This window comes from Mastigoproctus giganteus, chromosome 7, assembly GCF_048544385.1.
Source record: "Mastigoproctus giganteus isolate SK-2022 chromosome 7, ASM4854438v1, whole genome shotgun sequence".
In the NCBI taxonomy this organism is placed as follows: domain Eukaryota; kingdom Metazoa; phylum Arthropoda; class Arachnida; order Uropygi; family Thelyphonidae; genus Mastigoproctus; species Mastigoproctus giganteus.
In genome coordinates, this window is record NC_143581.1 from 161,140,243 (window position 1) to 161,154,801 (window position 14,559).

The window sequence follows — 14,559 nt, forward strand, 5'->3', positions numbered from 1 at the left end:
TTACTCTTTGTTTTTATCATTCAGATTGGCACCTTTTCTAATAAGAGCTTCTGCTACATGTTTGCGTTTCGGATATGCAGAACTAACAGCACAATGCTATATAAGTAAATATAAGAAAGATCAAAATCAGAGCACCTTATATATATATATATATATATATATATCTGATAATTAAAATAAATATGATATTTAAAATAAAAACATCAGCCAGTAGTACGGCAATAATGCAGAGCGAAACGAAACACAAAATAATATAAGATAAACAAACAGGGAAGGGAAAGTAGAGATAGTAGGACGAAAAGGTAGTCGATAATCCCCTGCATAATTTAGTCAGTTAAGTCATTAAACCCAATTAATAAAACATGATGTAAATTTAAAATAATGCCAATTATACATAATTTAGCGGAACCCCTACCTTCGAGGGGGTTCCGCTAAATTATGTATAATTGGCATTATTTTAAATTTACATCATGTTTTATTAATTGGGTTTAATGACTTAACTGACTAAATTATGCAGGGGATTATCGACTACCTTTTCGTCCTACTATCTCTACTTTCCCTTCCCTGTTTGTTTATCTTATATTATTTTGCGTTTCGTTTCGCTCTGCATTATTGCCGTACTACTGGCTGATGTTTTTATTTTAAATATCATATTTATTTTAATTATCAGATATAATTAGGCATCATGTGGAGGATGTGCATTTGCTGCCTCTAATGATAGCTACATAGCCATATTTATTTATTTTTATTACTTTTGCCTAACTTTTACCTCACATAATATATATATATATCTATATATATATATATATAAAATGAATTTTCTACCATATTTGTTAAATATAATAGTAAATTCAAATAAACTGCTAAACAGTACAAGACCAAAATGTCACTCATCCAGTTAAGATAAAAAAAAATAATAATAAATAAATAAATAAATAAACATCCAATTAAAAGCACGATGAAAATGGAATACTTGGAAAACTTATTATAATTCAGCATATATTAATAGTAGCAGAAGAGCAGGAGAACCGCAGAAATATTGTTAAATTTAATGTTAAACCAAGAAATATTGTTCAAGGTTCAGGCCTAAATGGTTGTCAGATGAACTAATGAGACATATGGCAGAGAAGAAAAATGCATGGGATACATACAAATTAATGGGTGACATGGAAGCCTATGATAGATATAAGTTGGTCTGTAACCAAGTCACAAAGGAGATTAGGCAGGCAAAGGCAGATTATGAGAAATCCTTGGCAAAGGATGCAAAGAAAAACAGAAAAGAGTTCTTTACCTATTTAAACTCAAGAAGGAAAGGGATGAATCAGATTGGTCCACTGGATGTTGATGGTTCAACAGTTGAGGATCCAGCTCAGGTGGCTAACAATCTAACGAGTATTTTGCATCTACATTCACACATGAGGAGTTATTCAGGAAGGGCAATGTCGTAGGTGAAGTAAACATTGGCAGTAAGCTAGATGATTTTCTAATAACTGAGAGGAAAGTGGAGGAGAAATTGTTGAGGATAAACATAAAAAAGGCACCCAGGGTGGATGGGATCTATCCAGTTATATTAAAGGAGGCAGCAAAGGAAGTAAGCAAACCCCTAGCCATAATTATGAGAGCTTCTTTGGACTCAGGGGAGGTACCCATGGACTGGAGATGTGCAAATGTAACCCCAATTCACAAAGGAGGATCAAAGGCTGACACAAGTAATTATAGACCTGTTAGTTTAACTTCGGTTCCAGGAAAATGAATGGAGGCACTGGTTAAAGAAGCACTGCAGGATCATCTGGACAAGAATTCAGTTATAGCTCAGACACAGCATGGTTTTGTTAAGGGCAGGTCTTGTCTGACCAATTTGATTGGATACTATGATGTAGTCACAAAAGAACTGGATGCAGGGAATAACTTTGATATTGTATATTTGGATCTTAGAAAGGCTTTTGATACTGTTGCGCATGGAAGACTGCTGCACAAATTGGAGAAGTTGTGGCATTGGAGGCAAATTGCTGCTATGGATAAAGGGATGGTTGAGTGGCAGAAGACAGAGAGTGGTAATCAATGGACACTGCTCAACGTGGACTAATGTTATTAGTGGAGTTCCTCAGGGTTCAGTGTTGGGTCCATTGTTGTTTTCTGTATTTATAAATGATATTGATGATGGTGTATCAGGCTTAATGTCCAAGTTTGCAGACGATACCAAGGTTGGCAGGGTTGTTAAGGACACTACTGATACTATGCTGCTGCAACAAGATCTGGAAAGGTTGAGCAGATGGGCTGAGAGGTGGCAAATGAAGTTTAACATTGACAAATGTAAAGTACTACATATGGGAAACAGTAACCCCAGATCAACGTATCAACTCTGTGGTACTACGCTGACAGTGGTAGAGAATGAAAAGGACCTGGGGGTAATTGTGCAGGCAGATATGAAGTTCTCAGAGCAGTGCAGACGAGCTGCAAGAGTAGCTCATGGTGTCTTGTCAATGATATACAGGAATTTTTCTAGCAGGGACAGGGATGTGATTATTCCCTTGTATAAGGCATTGGTCAGGCCACACCTTGAGTACTGTATACAGGTCTGGAGGCCTCATTTCAAGAAGGATGTAGAGCTGCTAGAACGAGTACAGAGAAGGGCAACAAGATTAGTGAATGGAACAAAGGGTTGCTCTTATGAAGAAAGGCTTAAGTTTTGCAAATTACAGAGCCTGGAGACTAGGCATCGGCGAGGTGATCTGATAGAGGTGTATAAGGCTTTGAATGGCTTGAGCATGCTCAATGCCGATGGGATTCTTCCTCTTGCTCAGAATAATCACCTGAGAGGGCATAAATTCAAATTGAGGAAGGACGGATGTCGGATAGATGTGCGGAAATTTGCCTTTAGCCAGCGGGCAGTTGGTTTATGGAATAGACTCCCATCGCTTGTTGTTGAAGTTGATAGCCTAAACAAATTTAAGGCTCAGCTGGACAGGTATTTCGAACGAACGGAGGGGAGTAGTGGTTTTTTTTTTTTTTTTTTTTTTTTTCTTTTGGCTGATGCTGAATAAGCTTGCTTTCTTGCATCATATGCCTCTACTAATGCTAATGCTAATATACATTTGCTCCCTAAACGTGACAATGTAAAACAGTAATAGAATTTTTTTTTCTACAATAGTCCAATATAACCTTATGCTTGGTTACTGTTTTAATTTTCTTGTGTTTAAAGAAACAGCAAGAGCTCTGTAATATTAAATACTATTAAAATTTTTGTCAATAATTTGATTATGCCCAATAAAGAAAAAAATTAAAAAGGAAAGAAAAATGTATGGACGTATTGTGTACTCTTGTGAAGAAGCACATGTCCAGTTAAAATGTGTAAAGAAAATTAAAGAGACAGTGGAACAGAAAAAAAATACACATAATGGTAGTTATAAGCAGCGCCAGCAAGAAGAAACAACATAATTCACAGTATGAAAATCAAATGCATAATTATGTAAAAATAGAAGTCAGTAGCACAAGAAAATGAACAGGCAAGGGGCACAAGTTAACTAGCTGCAGAGTATATGTGAGTTTACTCACAAATGTTAGTAATATCACAAATGTGAGTAAACTCACAAAGCGAGTTTACTCACAAATGTTATATATATTGTGAGAAATGAATTAAAAAAAAAAGGATTAGACAAGTTATTAAAAAGGTATGGGCACATACCTTTCATTTATACACATACATACATTTCATTTGGAAATTGATAGCCTAAATAAATTTAAGGCTCAGCTGGACAGGTATTTCGAACAGAGGGGTGAAGTGAAAGGGGTTTTTTTTTTTTTTTGGCTGATGCTGCATAAGTTTGCTTTCTTGCATCATATGCCTCTACTAGTGCTAATGCTAATTTAAGTGAATAGTGTTTTTTTTTAATAGCTGATGCCATATAAGCTTACTTCCTTGCATCGTTCTGCCAGTACTAATATTATCCTAAACCAGTAATTAAAAAATCCAAGCAATTATTCAGATGACAAACTACTCTAATATTACTGTTTTTGAGCAGACACAAATGAAAACTGTCAATTATTAAGAAAGATAGCAGAAAAATTACTTTTATAAGCATTTATTTTAAATAATATCTACACTAATACAGGATTCATCTTTATTATGGCAAAATGTCTCCTGTTAATCTAGAGATTAACACACAAAATAATACAAACTAATCACTGTCAACTTCTATTACAATATATTCAAGTAGATAAACAAAAAAAAAAAAAAAAAAAAAAGTTACAAAAATCTCTTCCGCACCTAAATTTTCATAGAGATCACATAACAGAACTGTATCATATGTTTTACCAATTATATCTCATTGCAACACAAATCTAGAAAATGTCAATGAGAAATTAGGGTTGCATGATATCCTCAACAGAGCAGCAGCTACATACAAGGAGCATTTAAAAAGTTTGTAGCCTGAGTAAGAAAGTGAAGTGTTACAGTGTTAAAAATTTCTGTACTTAAATGTATAACACTTTAAATAGTAACCCACTAAGTTTCATGTAGCAATGATGACTTTTTAATTATAGGTACTGAAGTCAACAAAGCTGTGTGAATGAGGAAAGACGGACAAAATCAGCCACCATGCGGTCATCCAACATTTGGTAAAAAAGGGACTAATGGTAAAGGCAATTGGCTCGTCAAAGACACTTGCATGACCACTGGAACTCCCTTTTCCACTTTTTTACAGTGTCATAGGATAGACAATGCTACCCATACACAGCTTTCATTTCTTCATAAATTTCCTGAGCTTTCTTGCCCTGCAAATGCAAGAACTTGATCACTGCTCCATATTCCCCTTTGTCAACCATAGCATCCTTCATCAGATTCCGGGATCCACCTCTGGCATACAATCACCTACAAGAATGAAATTTCACATGTTAGTTATTGAATATGTACACAACTCATATTAAAAACAGCATCTTCCTACTGATGTTTTATCTAGGTCAGGGTACACACTTTTTGATACCCCCTTGTATATACACACCTCTTTACACACCCAAAGCAAAAACAACACACTGCCCCACTGCTTCAGTTGCCTTCTCACTGGTTTGTGATATCTGTTTTTTAACACACTGTTTTTTATCATCTGTTTTTTAACACACTTCCAGGTGGACCTGGAAGTGTGTTAAAAAAACAGATGATTTAGCAATATCAATTTCATCAATACATTTATAAATTCGGTCAAGAAAATTCCCAAAGTTCTTTTTTAAGGGTAGTTTCTCCCTCTGTTTGTCTTCTTGAAATGAACGTCGTAACTTTCCATAATGATGCTATTCCATAAAAGTTTAAATAAATAAATAAAGAAATATTATGCTCATACTCTGGGATACTACACAATCAGAGAAGTTCACAAGACAAAATATAAGAAACAGCACTATATTTAAATGCTTCTATAAATGTACAGATTGCATTAAAAATTAGCAAACCTTCATTCCTAGCAGCTTATTCTTACTAATTTTTGCACATGGCAGTAGAGTAACAATATACCATTTTCCCTTGCCTCTCTGAATTTGGTAACCATATGCTTCCCTGATTTGCTTCCTCCCTCTTTCATGAATGCAACAATCTGATGAACTTGTCTAGAGCAATCTTGCACTTGCAGTTGCAGCCATTGTCTCCTTCCTTCTAGCCTTATATATATTTTCTATTTTTTTGGGTAAATTGATCCTCAATGTTTTGCTACCGAATTTTGGCAGGAGAAAAATTGATAAGAACTAGAGCTGCTTTGTTGACTGCTTTCTAGACTAGTACCTCCCTAATGTTTCTTAAGAATCAAAAATGTCACTGACAGCATCAGACTCACACAACAAGTGTAGCGTTTCCTTCATATCAGCCAGTTACACATACCATAAAATCACATTCGAAGTAAGCTATTTGTCCATGGTGCTTAGCTCCACACTCACCCGCACTTAGTTACTTCCTATTCAGGAGCCCTATGAGAGTGTACAGATCATACATATATCTCCCATGCATTTTATTCCAATCATCTAACAGTATGGTCTTCATCTCATAGTCCACATCAAAATAAGTATATTATTCTTCATTGGCTCTCCATACCTCTTTATATGCTCAAAGAACTTTCCTGAAGGAGCCTCAGGTATTTCTCAAATGGAATGAGCTGTGATATTCTGGAATCTCTTGTTATGTATTAATTACCGTATTTCCCCATGTATAAGACACACCTTAATTTTCGGGCCCGAAATTTGAAAAAAAATGTATTACATAAAGTTATTGAACTCAAGTTTTATTCATCATAAAATTCATACAACTCATCACTGTCAAAACTCCCATCCATTAGCTTGTCCTCATCTGTGTCTGATGACGAATCACTGTCTTCATATATTGCCTCGTCCTCAGTTCCAACTATGGCATTTGAAATGCCACACTTCTTAAATGACTTGACAACGATCTCAATCTTGATATTATCCCAGGATCTTTTCACCTAGGGACAAACTTCTCTTATAGTTGGTTTCTTCACCCTTCCTGCTGGTGTCAAATTGTCCCCAGAAGACTTCATCCGTTGGTTCCATTCGTCTCTCATGGCAGCTTTGAAGGGTTTGTTAATGCTGACATCAAGTGGTTGGAGCTGAGATGTCAAGCCTCCAGGTATGACAGTGTTTTGTTTTTTGCTCTGCAGCAGTCTTCTTTGTATTTTTTGTTATGTGTGCCCTAAACTGATCAAGCACCAATAGGGCAGGTTGGCATATGAGCCCACCTGGTCTCCTGCTCCAAACTTTCTCAAACCAGATCTTCATCCCATCCTGATCTATCCAACCCTTGTCATGAACATGGACAATCACTCCTCGAGGAATGTCTTCTTTTGGCATTGTTTTGCGTTTGAAAATCAGCATAGGAGACAACTTGGTTCCGTTGGCACAACAAGCTAGAACAACCATATAATGGCACTTTTCCTGTCCACTTGTCTTCACAGTTAGTTTTCACCCCCTTCTTATCAACAGTTCTGTTACTTGGGACATCAAATTGAAGGGAGACTTTGTCCATATTTGCAATCGGTCCCAACTCAAACTGATGTGTCTTCCGACATTGAATGACAAAACGATGAAATTCAAGGACCTTCTGCTCATAGCTTTCAGGCATCTTTTGGGCAAGTCTGGTGCGTGTACGCATGCTTAGTCCATTCCGTTTCATGAACCTGAAGCACCAATTGTGTTCTCCTTTGAAATCAGTAACTTCTTTTTCATCAGCAATTCTTCTTGCCTCATGCTGAACCATCTTTGTGGACACAGGAGTTCCAATTGCCCTTTGCTCCTCAATCCATATCTTCAATTCCCTCTCTAAATCAGGCCATTTTTGCTGACTAACCTCTAATGGCCTTCTTCTGCCGTGGCGTTTTCAGTAGGGTTTCTTCTTCCTGTAGCCAGTCTCGGATTGTTTTCTCAGTTGGAGGAGGACCAAACTTACGTTCAGCAGCACGATTTCCATTCACTTTTGCAAACTGGATCACTTTTAACTTGAATTCAGCACTATACAAAATCTTTTCTGAGCCATTTCTGGGCAGAACATAACCTAATATACCAGTAACAAGTGCGAAACAATGAGCGCAAAGACAACAAGTGCGAAAAAGCGGGAAATGCAAGTAAAAAAAATCTACAACCACTGTATAAGACGCGCCCAGTTTTTAGACCCCAAATTTTTCAAAAAAAGGTGCGTCTTATACATGGGGAAATACGGTAATTCCTTCCACATACACAAGATGTCTAAAAATATCTCAAATATTTTGAAAATTCCATTTATTTTAACATTACCTGATCATAAACATTCCTAATTGACAATTTTTTTTTAACAAACCCACACAAAATGTCCTAACAAGAAAGGTGGATGACTTTGTAATAATACTTCTAAAAACTTTTACGATTTTTATTTACTTGAACTTTAACCACAACTGGATGAATTTGTACAGCCATTTTCCCACACTTTGAGCTATATAACTTTAGTTGTGAACAACTGTGAAACAAAGGCTATCACATCTTGTCATATTTTTCCATTTGCAACTCATTAAGAAAGCTTCATCCTAATCTCACTCTGGTCTGTCATGGCCTTCCACCATAAGAAATAAGCCAAAAGCAATTTCAAGGCAGATAAAAACTGTTGTGCTATAATCAAATAAAAAATCTGCATCTGAGAGCATTTCGACTCTTACTCTGTAAGACACTAGATGCTCTCAGGCAGAATACTGAAGATTAAGTGTATTAAATTACTGGGAAAATAAAAGAAATAAAGGAGAGACAAAAAAAAAAAAAGAAAGATGGCCAACAATGTCTAATCTCCTCAAAGAAGGGCCACTAGATACTGGTATTGTCAAACCCATAATATTTTGATGACCATTTAAAGCAAAATGAATTGTTGCCAACAACCAGGATTTTTTCAGGTTTTGTTTTAATTTGTTCATTTCATTTTAATTGGTATTTCCATCTTACTTTTTTAATTTACTTTTCAAGGTGCACACTGTGAACTAGGAACCCAAAAAAGGTTACCAAATGCAGTAATCTCAATTTTGTTACATAAATATTTTTGTTTTATGGAGTGCAATTGTCAAATTTACAAGTTAACCTGCATATTTCTTTGGTATACATATCAGCAGTCTCCTGTATATTATATAGCTCTTATGAATTTCACCTTTTATAAATTTGTTTGCAATATTTCCAAGGAAAAATAATGATAAAAACTGAGAATGGACAAGTTCTCTTGTACTCAAGGAAGATTAAATTTATTATAACTCACATTCAATAATTTAAATTATATTAGAGCAAATTTCAGATGTATACATCAGCCTTCTTCAGTGCTTTAAAATTACAACATGACACTGTTATAAAAAAAAAAAAAAATTACTAAATAAGGGCCTTGAAATGAAGCACACTAGAAAAGTTACCTGGGACACAAAAGTCTCTTCCATGGTAATGAGCTGTGATACAGTGACCTAGAGGTCACATGTTTATTCTGAAATGAGAAGTTATTACGCTTCTTAAACATCAGCTTTGCATATGTTCTCTAGAGCTGTCTGAAAGGCGTTGCTTTCATTCTCAAGTTAGTAATCAAACAACTTACGTTTAAATGGATACACTCCAAAATAAAGATTGTTGTTATTATTCGGTTTAACGTCACAAGAGCTACTAAGGCCAAATTGTGTCTGTGAGAAGTTAAATTATATGCTTAAAAGAAAGCTTACTATGTTCACAATTAGTTAAGGAGATTATCCAATTCTGATCTCACAACCTTTCAGAGAATTTGGACCACCAAGAGGATCCATAATTTTCAAAACTGTAAGTTCAAATCAGTCAGCAAAATGCATAAGAAGCCACAGAACAAATGTTAACTTAATAATTATTAAGTTATTAATCACTACAAACTAATATTATCCAATAAATTGGATGAAAATAACTTTAAAATCAACAGAACATGCATAGAACTGTAATAAATGCATAAACTACTATATATCTTAGTAATTTGTCACTGGTGGAACCCTCACAGTTATAGTGAAGTAAGTGTAGTAGGTACAGTAAATAGAAATAAGAGTAACACAATTTTGAAAAGAAAAAATATTATTTAATGAAAAGTTTCAGTATATTAAAACAATGTTGTGCAGAGTATTTAAATAAAATAATCCTTTATTCTTTTTTGAACACAGTACTTCATTCTATTTTTATCTCCAAAGCAGAAATCATTCCAAATTCTTTGTCATTAATAACAACTGTCACTAAGTAATTTCTAATTGTTTAGAGTATATTAACTGCATCATTTCTACCAATGGATGATTCTGTTTTTGTCTTCATCTTTACCCTCTTCCCACAAAACATTTTGTGAACTGACAACTTTGTTTATGTTGTCAACAATTGCCATGTGAGACAAAACCACGGTGTCATTTTCAACAGATTTGTAATTCTTTTGCACTTTCCTCTATAGGATAGTATGCATTCTGATACGATATATGAAATAAAGCACTAGATGATTTATGTCCTTTGTCATTCTCCATGAAATCTTCATTTGGACTTGTTTCATTTTTCTGCTACAAAAGAAAATATTTAAAACAATTTGCAATCATTTCACTTGTCACTTGATTCCAACTTTTGTGGATGTAGTGAATAACACCATACAGAGTTATCTGAAGCTGCCATTTGGGTTTCACAGCAGCTACTAGATCATCCATTCACCACTTGTGGTAGAAACATTCGAAGTTTTGTGACTCCTTGTTATGGTGGTTGTAAAGATGTCTTGTTTGCTAGTAAAATTAAACATGTTATATTAACATTTAAAGTGATTCTAACAAACTCCAAGAAACTTTGAGACAAGTTTCTCCTAATTTTTTAGCATATCCTAGAGAAGACATCTCTTTGAGGAGTGGGCCAGATGTTGGAAGGTTCTATAAACTTTTTTTTTTTTTTTTTCAAACTTAATTAATGGTCCCATTTTCACTTTGTCATAATCATAATTTTGCATTCTTTTACATTTCGATGGGCAAGGTGCCATTACATGAATGCCTTTTTCCGGCAAATAAATGCTACGCAAAGTCATCTATGGATATTTTGATCTTTGGAAAAAGAGACTTTAACCACGAATTTAAAAACTTCTCTCTTATTTCTTGCTTGCCTGATAAGGATGGCAATCAATACTTTTTCTTTGACATAACCCAGGACACTTTCACTATTACAACTTACGATACTTTTGCAGATCGTATTAAATTGCAAAGTGTACACAAGTACACTTTGCAATACATAAGTAATACAACACAAAACAGTCTCTGAAGAATAATACTGCTTTCATAATTAAATCACCTCATTGGTGCTCTTAAGTTTTATTTTGGAAGTAGCATTATTATTTGAAGGGCAACAAATTGTTTAGGCTAAATGTCGTATGGAGGATTTTAAAAAAGGTGATGAATTAAGTGGAAAAGACAAATTAACAACAGACAAATTTAAAGTAACAGAAATTTATACAAACCAAAGAAGGGGAAATCAGGAATTTTAAAGATTACAAAATAAGCACCATGACCCATGACAAATTGCTGATATTATACTGTCCCAACAAGTCTAAATAATAGTAGTAGTAGTGGCATATGATGCAAGAAAGCAAGTGTATGAGCTTATGCAGCATCAGCCAAAAAAAAAAAAAAAAAAAATCACACCATTCCCTCCAAATGCCTGTCCAGTTCTTCCTTAAATTTATTCAACCTGTCAACTTCCACAACGACAGATGGAAGTTTGTTCCAGCAATTAACCACCCGCTGACTAAAGGCAAATTTCCGCACATCTATTCTACATCTGTCTTTTCTTAATTTGAATTTATGCCCCCATAGGTTCGTATTCTGAACAAGTGGAAGGATCCCATCAAAATTCAGCGTGCTCAACCCATTCAAGGCCTTATATACCTCAATCAGATCACCGTGCAGGTGCCTAGTCTCCAGCCACTGCAATTTGCAGAACTTAAGCCTCTCTTTGTAAGAGGATCCCTTCATTCCCCTCACCAATCTTGTTGCCCTTCTCTGTACACGCTCAAGTAAATCTACATCCTTCCTAAAATGAGGCCTCCAGACCTGTACGCAGAACTCAAGGCGTGGCCTGACCATTGCCTTATACAGAGGGACAATCACCTCCTACCTGCTAGCAAAATTCCTATATATCATTGACAAAACCCCATGACCTGCCCTGGCAGCCTGTCTGCATTGCTCAGAAAACTTCATATCTGACTGCACAATTACTCCCAGGTCTTTTTCATTTTCTACCACCTTAAGTGTAGTACCACACAGTTGGTACATTTCTCTGGGGTTACTTTTACCCATATGCAGTACTTTGCATTTGTCAAGGTTAAACTTCAGTTGCCACTTCTTAGCCCATCTGCCCAAATTATCTAGATCCTGTTGCAGTAGCACACTGCCATTAACAACCCTGCCAACCTTTGTATCATCTGCAAACTTCGACATTAAGCCTGATATACCTTCATCAATATCGTTGATAAATATACAAAACAACAGTGGACCTAGCACCTAATGTACAAGACAGCAAACTTATTACTTATTTATGTGAACCAATGTTCTAACAGATTTCTCGATCTACTGCTTTGATTTTGGAAGAATCATGAAGCCACAAATCATAGCATGGATGGAGTTTTCATGCTGTTTTAAATAAATACTATGGAAAGGAAGAGAAGTCTTGGTCTCCACACCTTCATATAAGTAATTTTGGATCACAGCATTCAAATAGGAGTAAAACAATTTTCTGTAGCACGAGACAATGGTTTTTTTCTCAAGAGTGGCTGCCAATTTTTAAATAAACAGTTATGCTGCCCTTTGGACCAACTTTACACAACTGCTTGCAAACAGTTATGTGTAAAGTTGTTTTCAGAATGAATGAAGGTGTAAAGTTTGTTTGCAGAATGAATGAATGAATGAATGAATGAATATTTTCTTAACTGCTATAGTTACTATATAGCTGCTAACTTTTGATGTTTGAAAAGCTGGAGATCAGACAACTGTACACAGGCAGAAAACAAGATTTTTCAGGAAAAAAATATAGTGCAGTGTGGACTTTTTCAAGTCCACACTGCACTATAAATTAAATTTTACTCATAATATATGTATTTTATATTAGAATACAGTGACTAGACTGTTTACTAGTATAATATGCTTTTAAACATTAGCTAACCTAGGAATTTTCTGTCTGCAAATTTTTTGGATTGTCTCTTAGACATTGGGTGATTATGACCACTTCAAGAAAGATTATATTGCAGATTTAAGAAATATAGTGTCAAATTTTTAATTATAACAATGGCATTGCTGTTTAGACTTGATTGCCACAAGCATTTCTAAAACTTCACCAGAATTAGATCAATTTGTCCCCCCCAGCTTGGTTAAATATTCTCTGACACTAAGCATGAGGAATTATTCAAATGCCAAAAATGACAGAATAATTTGTTATGTTTCATGCTTCCATGTGCATTTGTCAATTCCCCAAACAAAGACCACTGTACATCAGTTCTTTCTTTCATAGCATCTGATAGGTTCTTACACTAAAAGTGACATAACCGATGTTGTAAAACATCTATTTATTTGCTTCATCTATTTTTTTATCTTCAATGACACTAAGAAATACTAAATACTTATTAACAAAAATTGTAAATGATGCACTGCCAAATTGATGAAAATTGTGCTATCTTGGCATTCAACATAAGAACATTATTTTTCAATGGAGACTTATGCATCATACAGTCATATGCAGCAATAAAGTACTTCCTCACTGAACAAAATAACAATATCTTCACCACTTGTTCTAGACTCTCCATGACCTTAGCAGTAGAAGCACCTATGACTAAGTAATAAACATCCCTCTGGTTTAGTCTGCTGTGGTAATCAACTTTTCAAAGCAGAAGTGGAAAATTTTAAAAACTGTTGGTATAATTAATTTGCACAATAACATGCTTAAGCATATCTAGGAGTAATGACCTTAGCACATAGATGTGAGGTAAGTTTGATCAAAGAGCTATATTTGGAGTTTAAAATATTAACAAACATTTAAAATAAACAAGCAAATTGATTTATTCAAGCCAAAAGAAAGGAACATGAATGGTTTTTCTGCACAAATAAGGATAATATGCCTATAATTAATAACTTTCTTGGCCTGTTTAGGACTGCCTTCACCAGAAATTTGTCATTTGGAAGTTCATCAATTTGTCTTCTTTCGGAGCTTTTGGATCACGAACTTGACTGAGAATGAGTCAGTGGTGCTTTCACTAGTAACTGCCTGTTGTACTTTTCAATTTGTTAGCTCTGAAAAGTGCTTATATGAGCATTTCTCACCACTATGGGCACTTCTAACACCTTCAAAGAAACCAGTCAAAGGTTGCCACTGTATGAGTCAAGTTACATTTAACCAAAGAAAGAAAATGTTTGCACACATATACTTCAAAATCTTCTTTTTTTTTTTAAATTTGGTGACATGCATCAATTGGTATTGTCTAAATCTATCTTTCCTTTTAGCACTTCTTTCTAGATAGCAGTAAATGTCCAAATATTCATCCACTTTCACAAGAAACCATGTAGTCCTCTTTTCAGTACAAATTAATGTGACAGGGGCACCCAATTAATATCAAGTGGTCAATAACCTTGCTACTGCAGTTTTCAGGCCTTCCATAACATGCAAATTACCAATAGTAAGTGCCAGACAGTTTTTCTGAAGGAATGCCAATTGCTTTCAGATTGTAAGCACCTGGGGTGGATGGAATCAATCCAATTATATTATGGGAGGCAGCAAAGGAGGCAAGCAAACTCTTAGCCATTTATGAGAGCATCCTTGAATTCAGGGGAGGTCCCTATGAGCTGGAGAAGTGCAAATATATCCCCAATTCACAAAGGGGGATCGAAAGTGACGTCAGTAATTAAGCTAACACCTGTTAGCTTAACATTAACATTACTTCTTTAACCAGTGATCATTACTTCTTTAATCACTGGTTAAAGAAGTAATGCAAACCATTTGGACAAACATGTAATTATACTGCAATCATACCATGGATTTGTCAAGGAGCAGTCTTGCCTA

At 35.1% G+C, this 14,559-nt stretch overlaps 1 protein-coding gene across 3 annotated transcripts in view; it reads right to left on the reverse strand.

Moving 5' to 3' along the window:
- Positions 1-14,559, reverse strand: part of Tnks (tankyrase) — a 637,218-nt gene that overhangs the window by 501,320 nt on the left and 121,339 nt on the right. For all 3 annotated transcript variants that reach the window (XM_090377953.1, XM_090377952.1, XM_090377954.1), the window contains exon 8: positions 5-96. In XM_090377953.1, the coding sequence (XP_090234079.1) occupies positions 5-96 (92 nt within the window). The remainder of the gene's footprint in view (positions 1-4; positions 97-14,559) is intronic.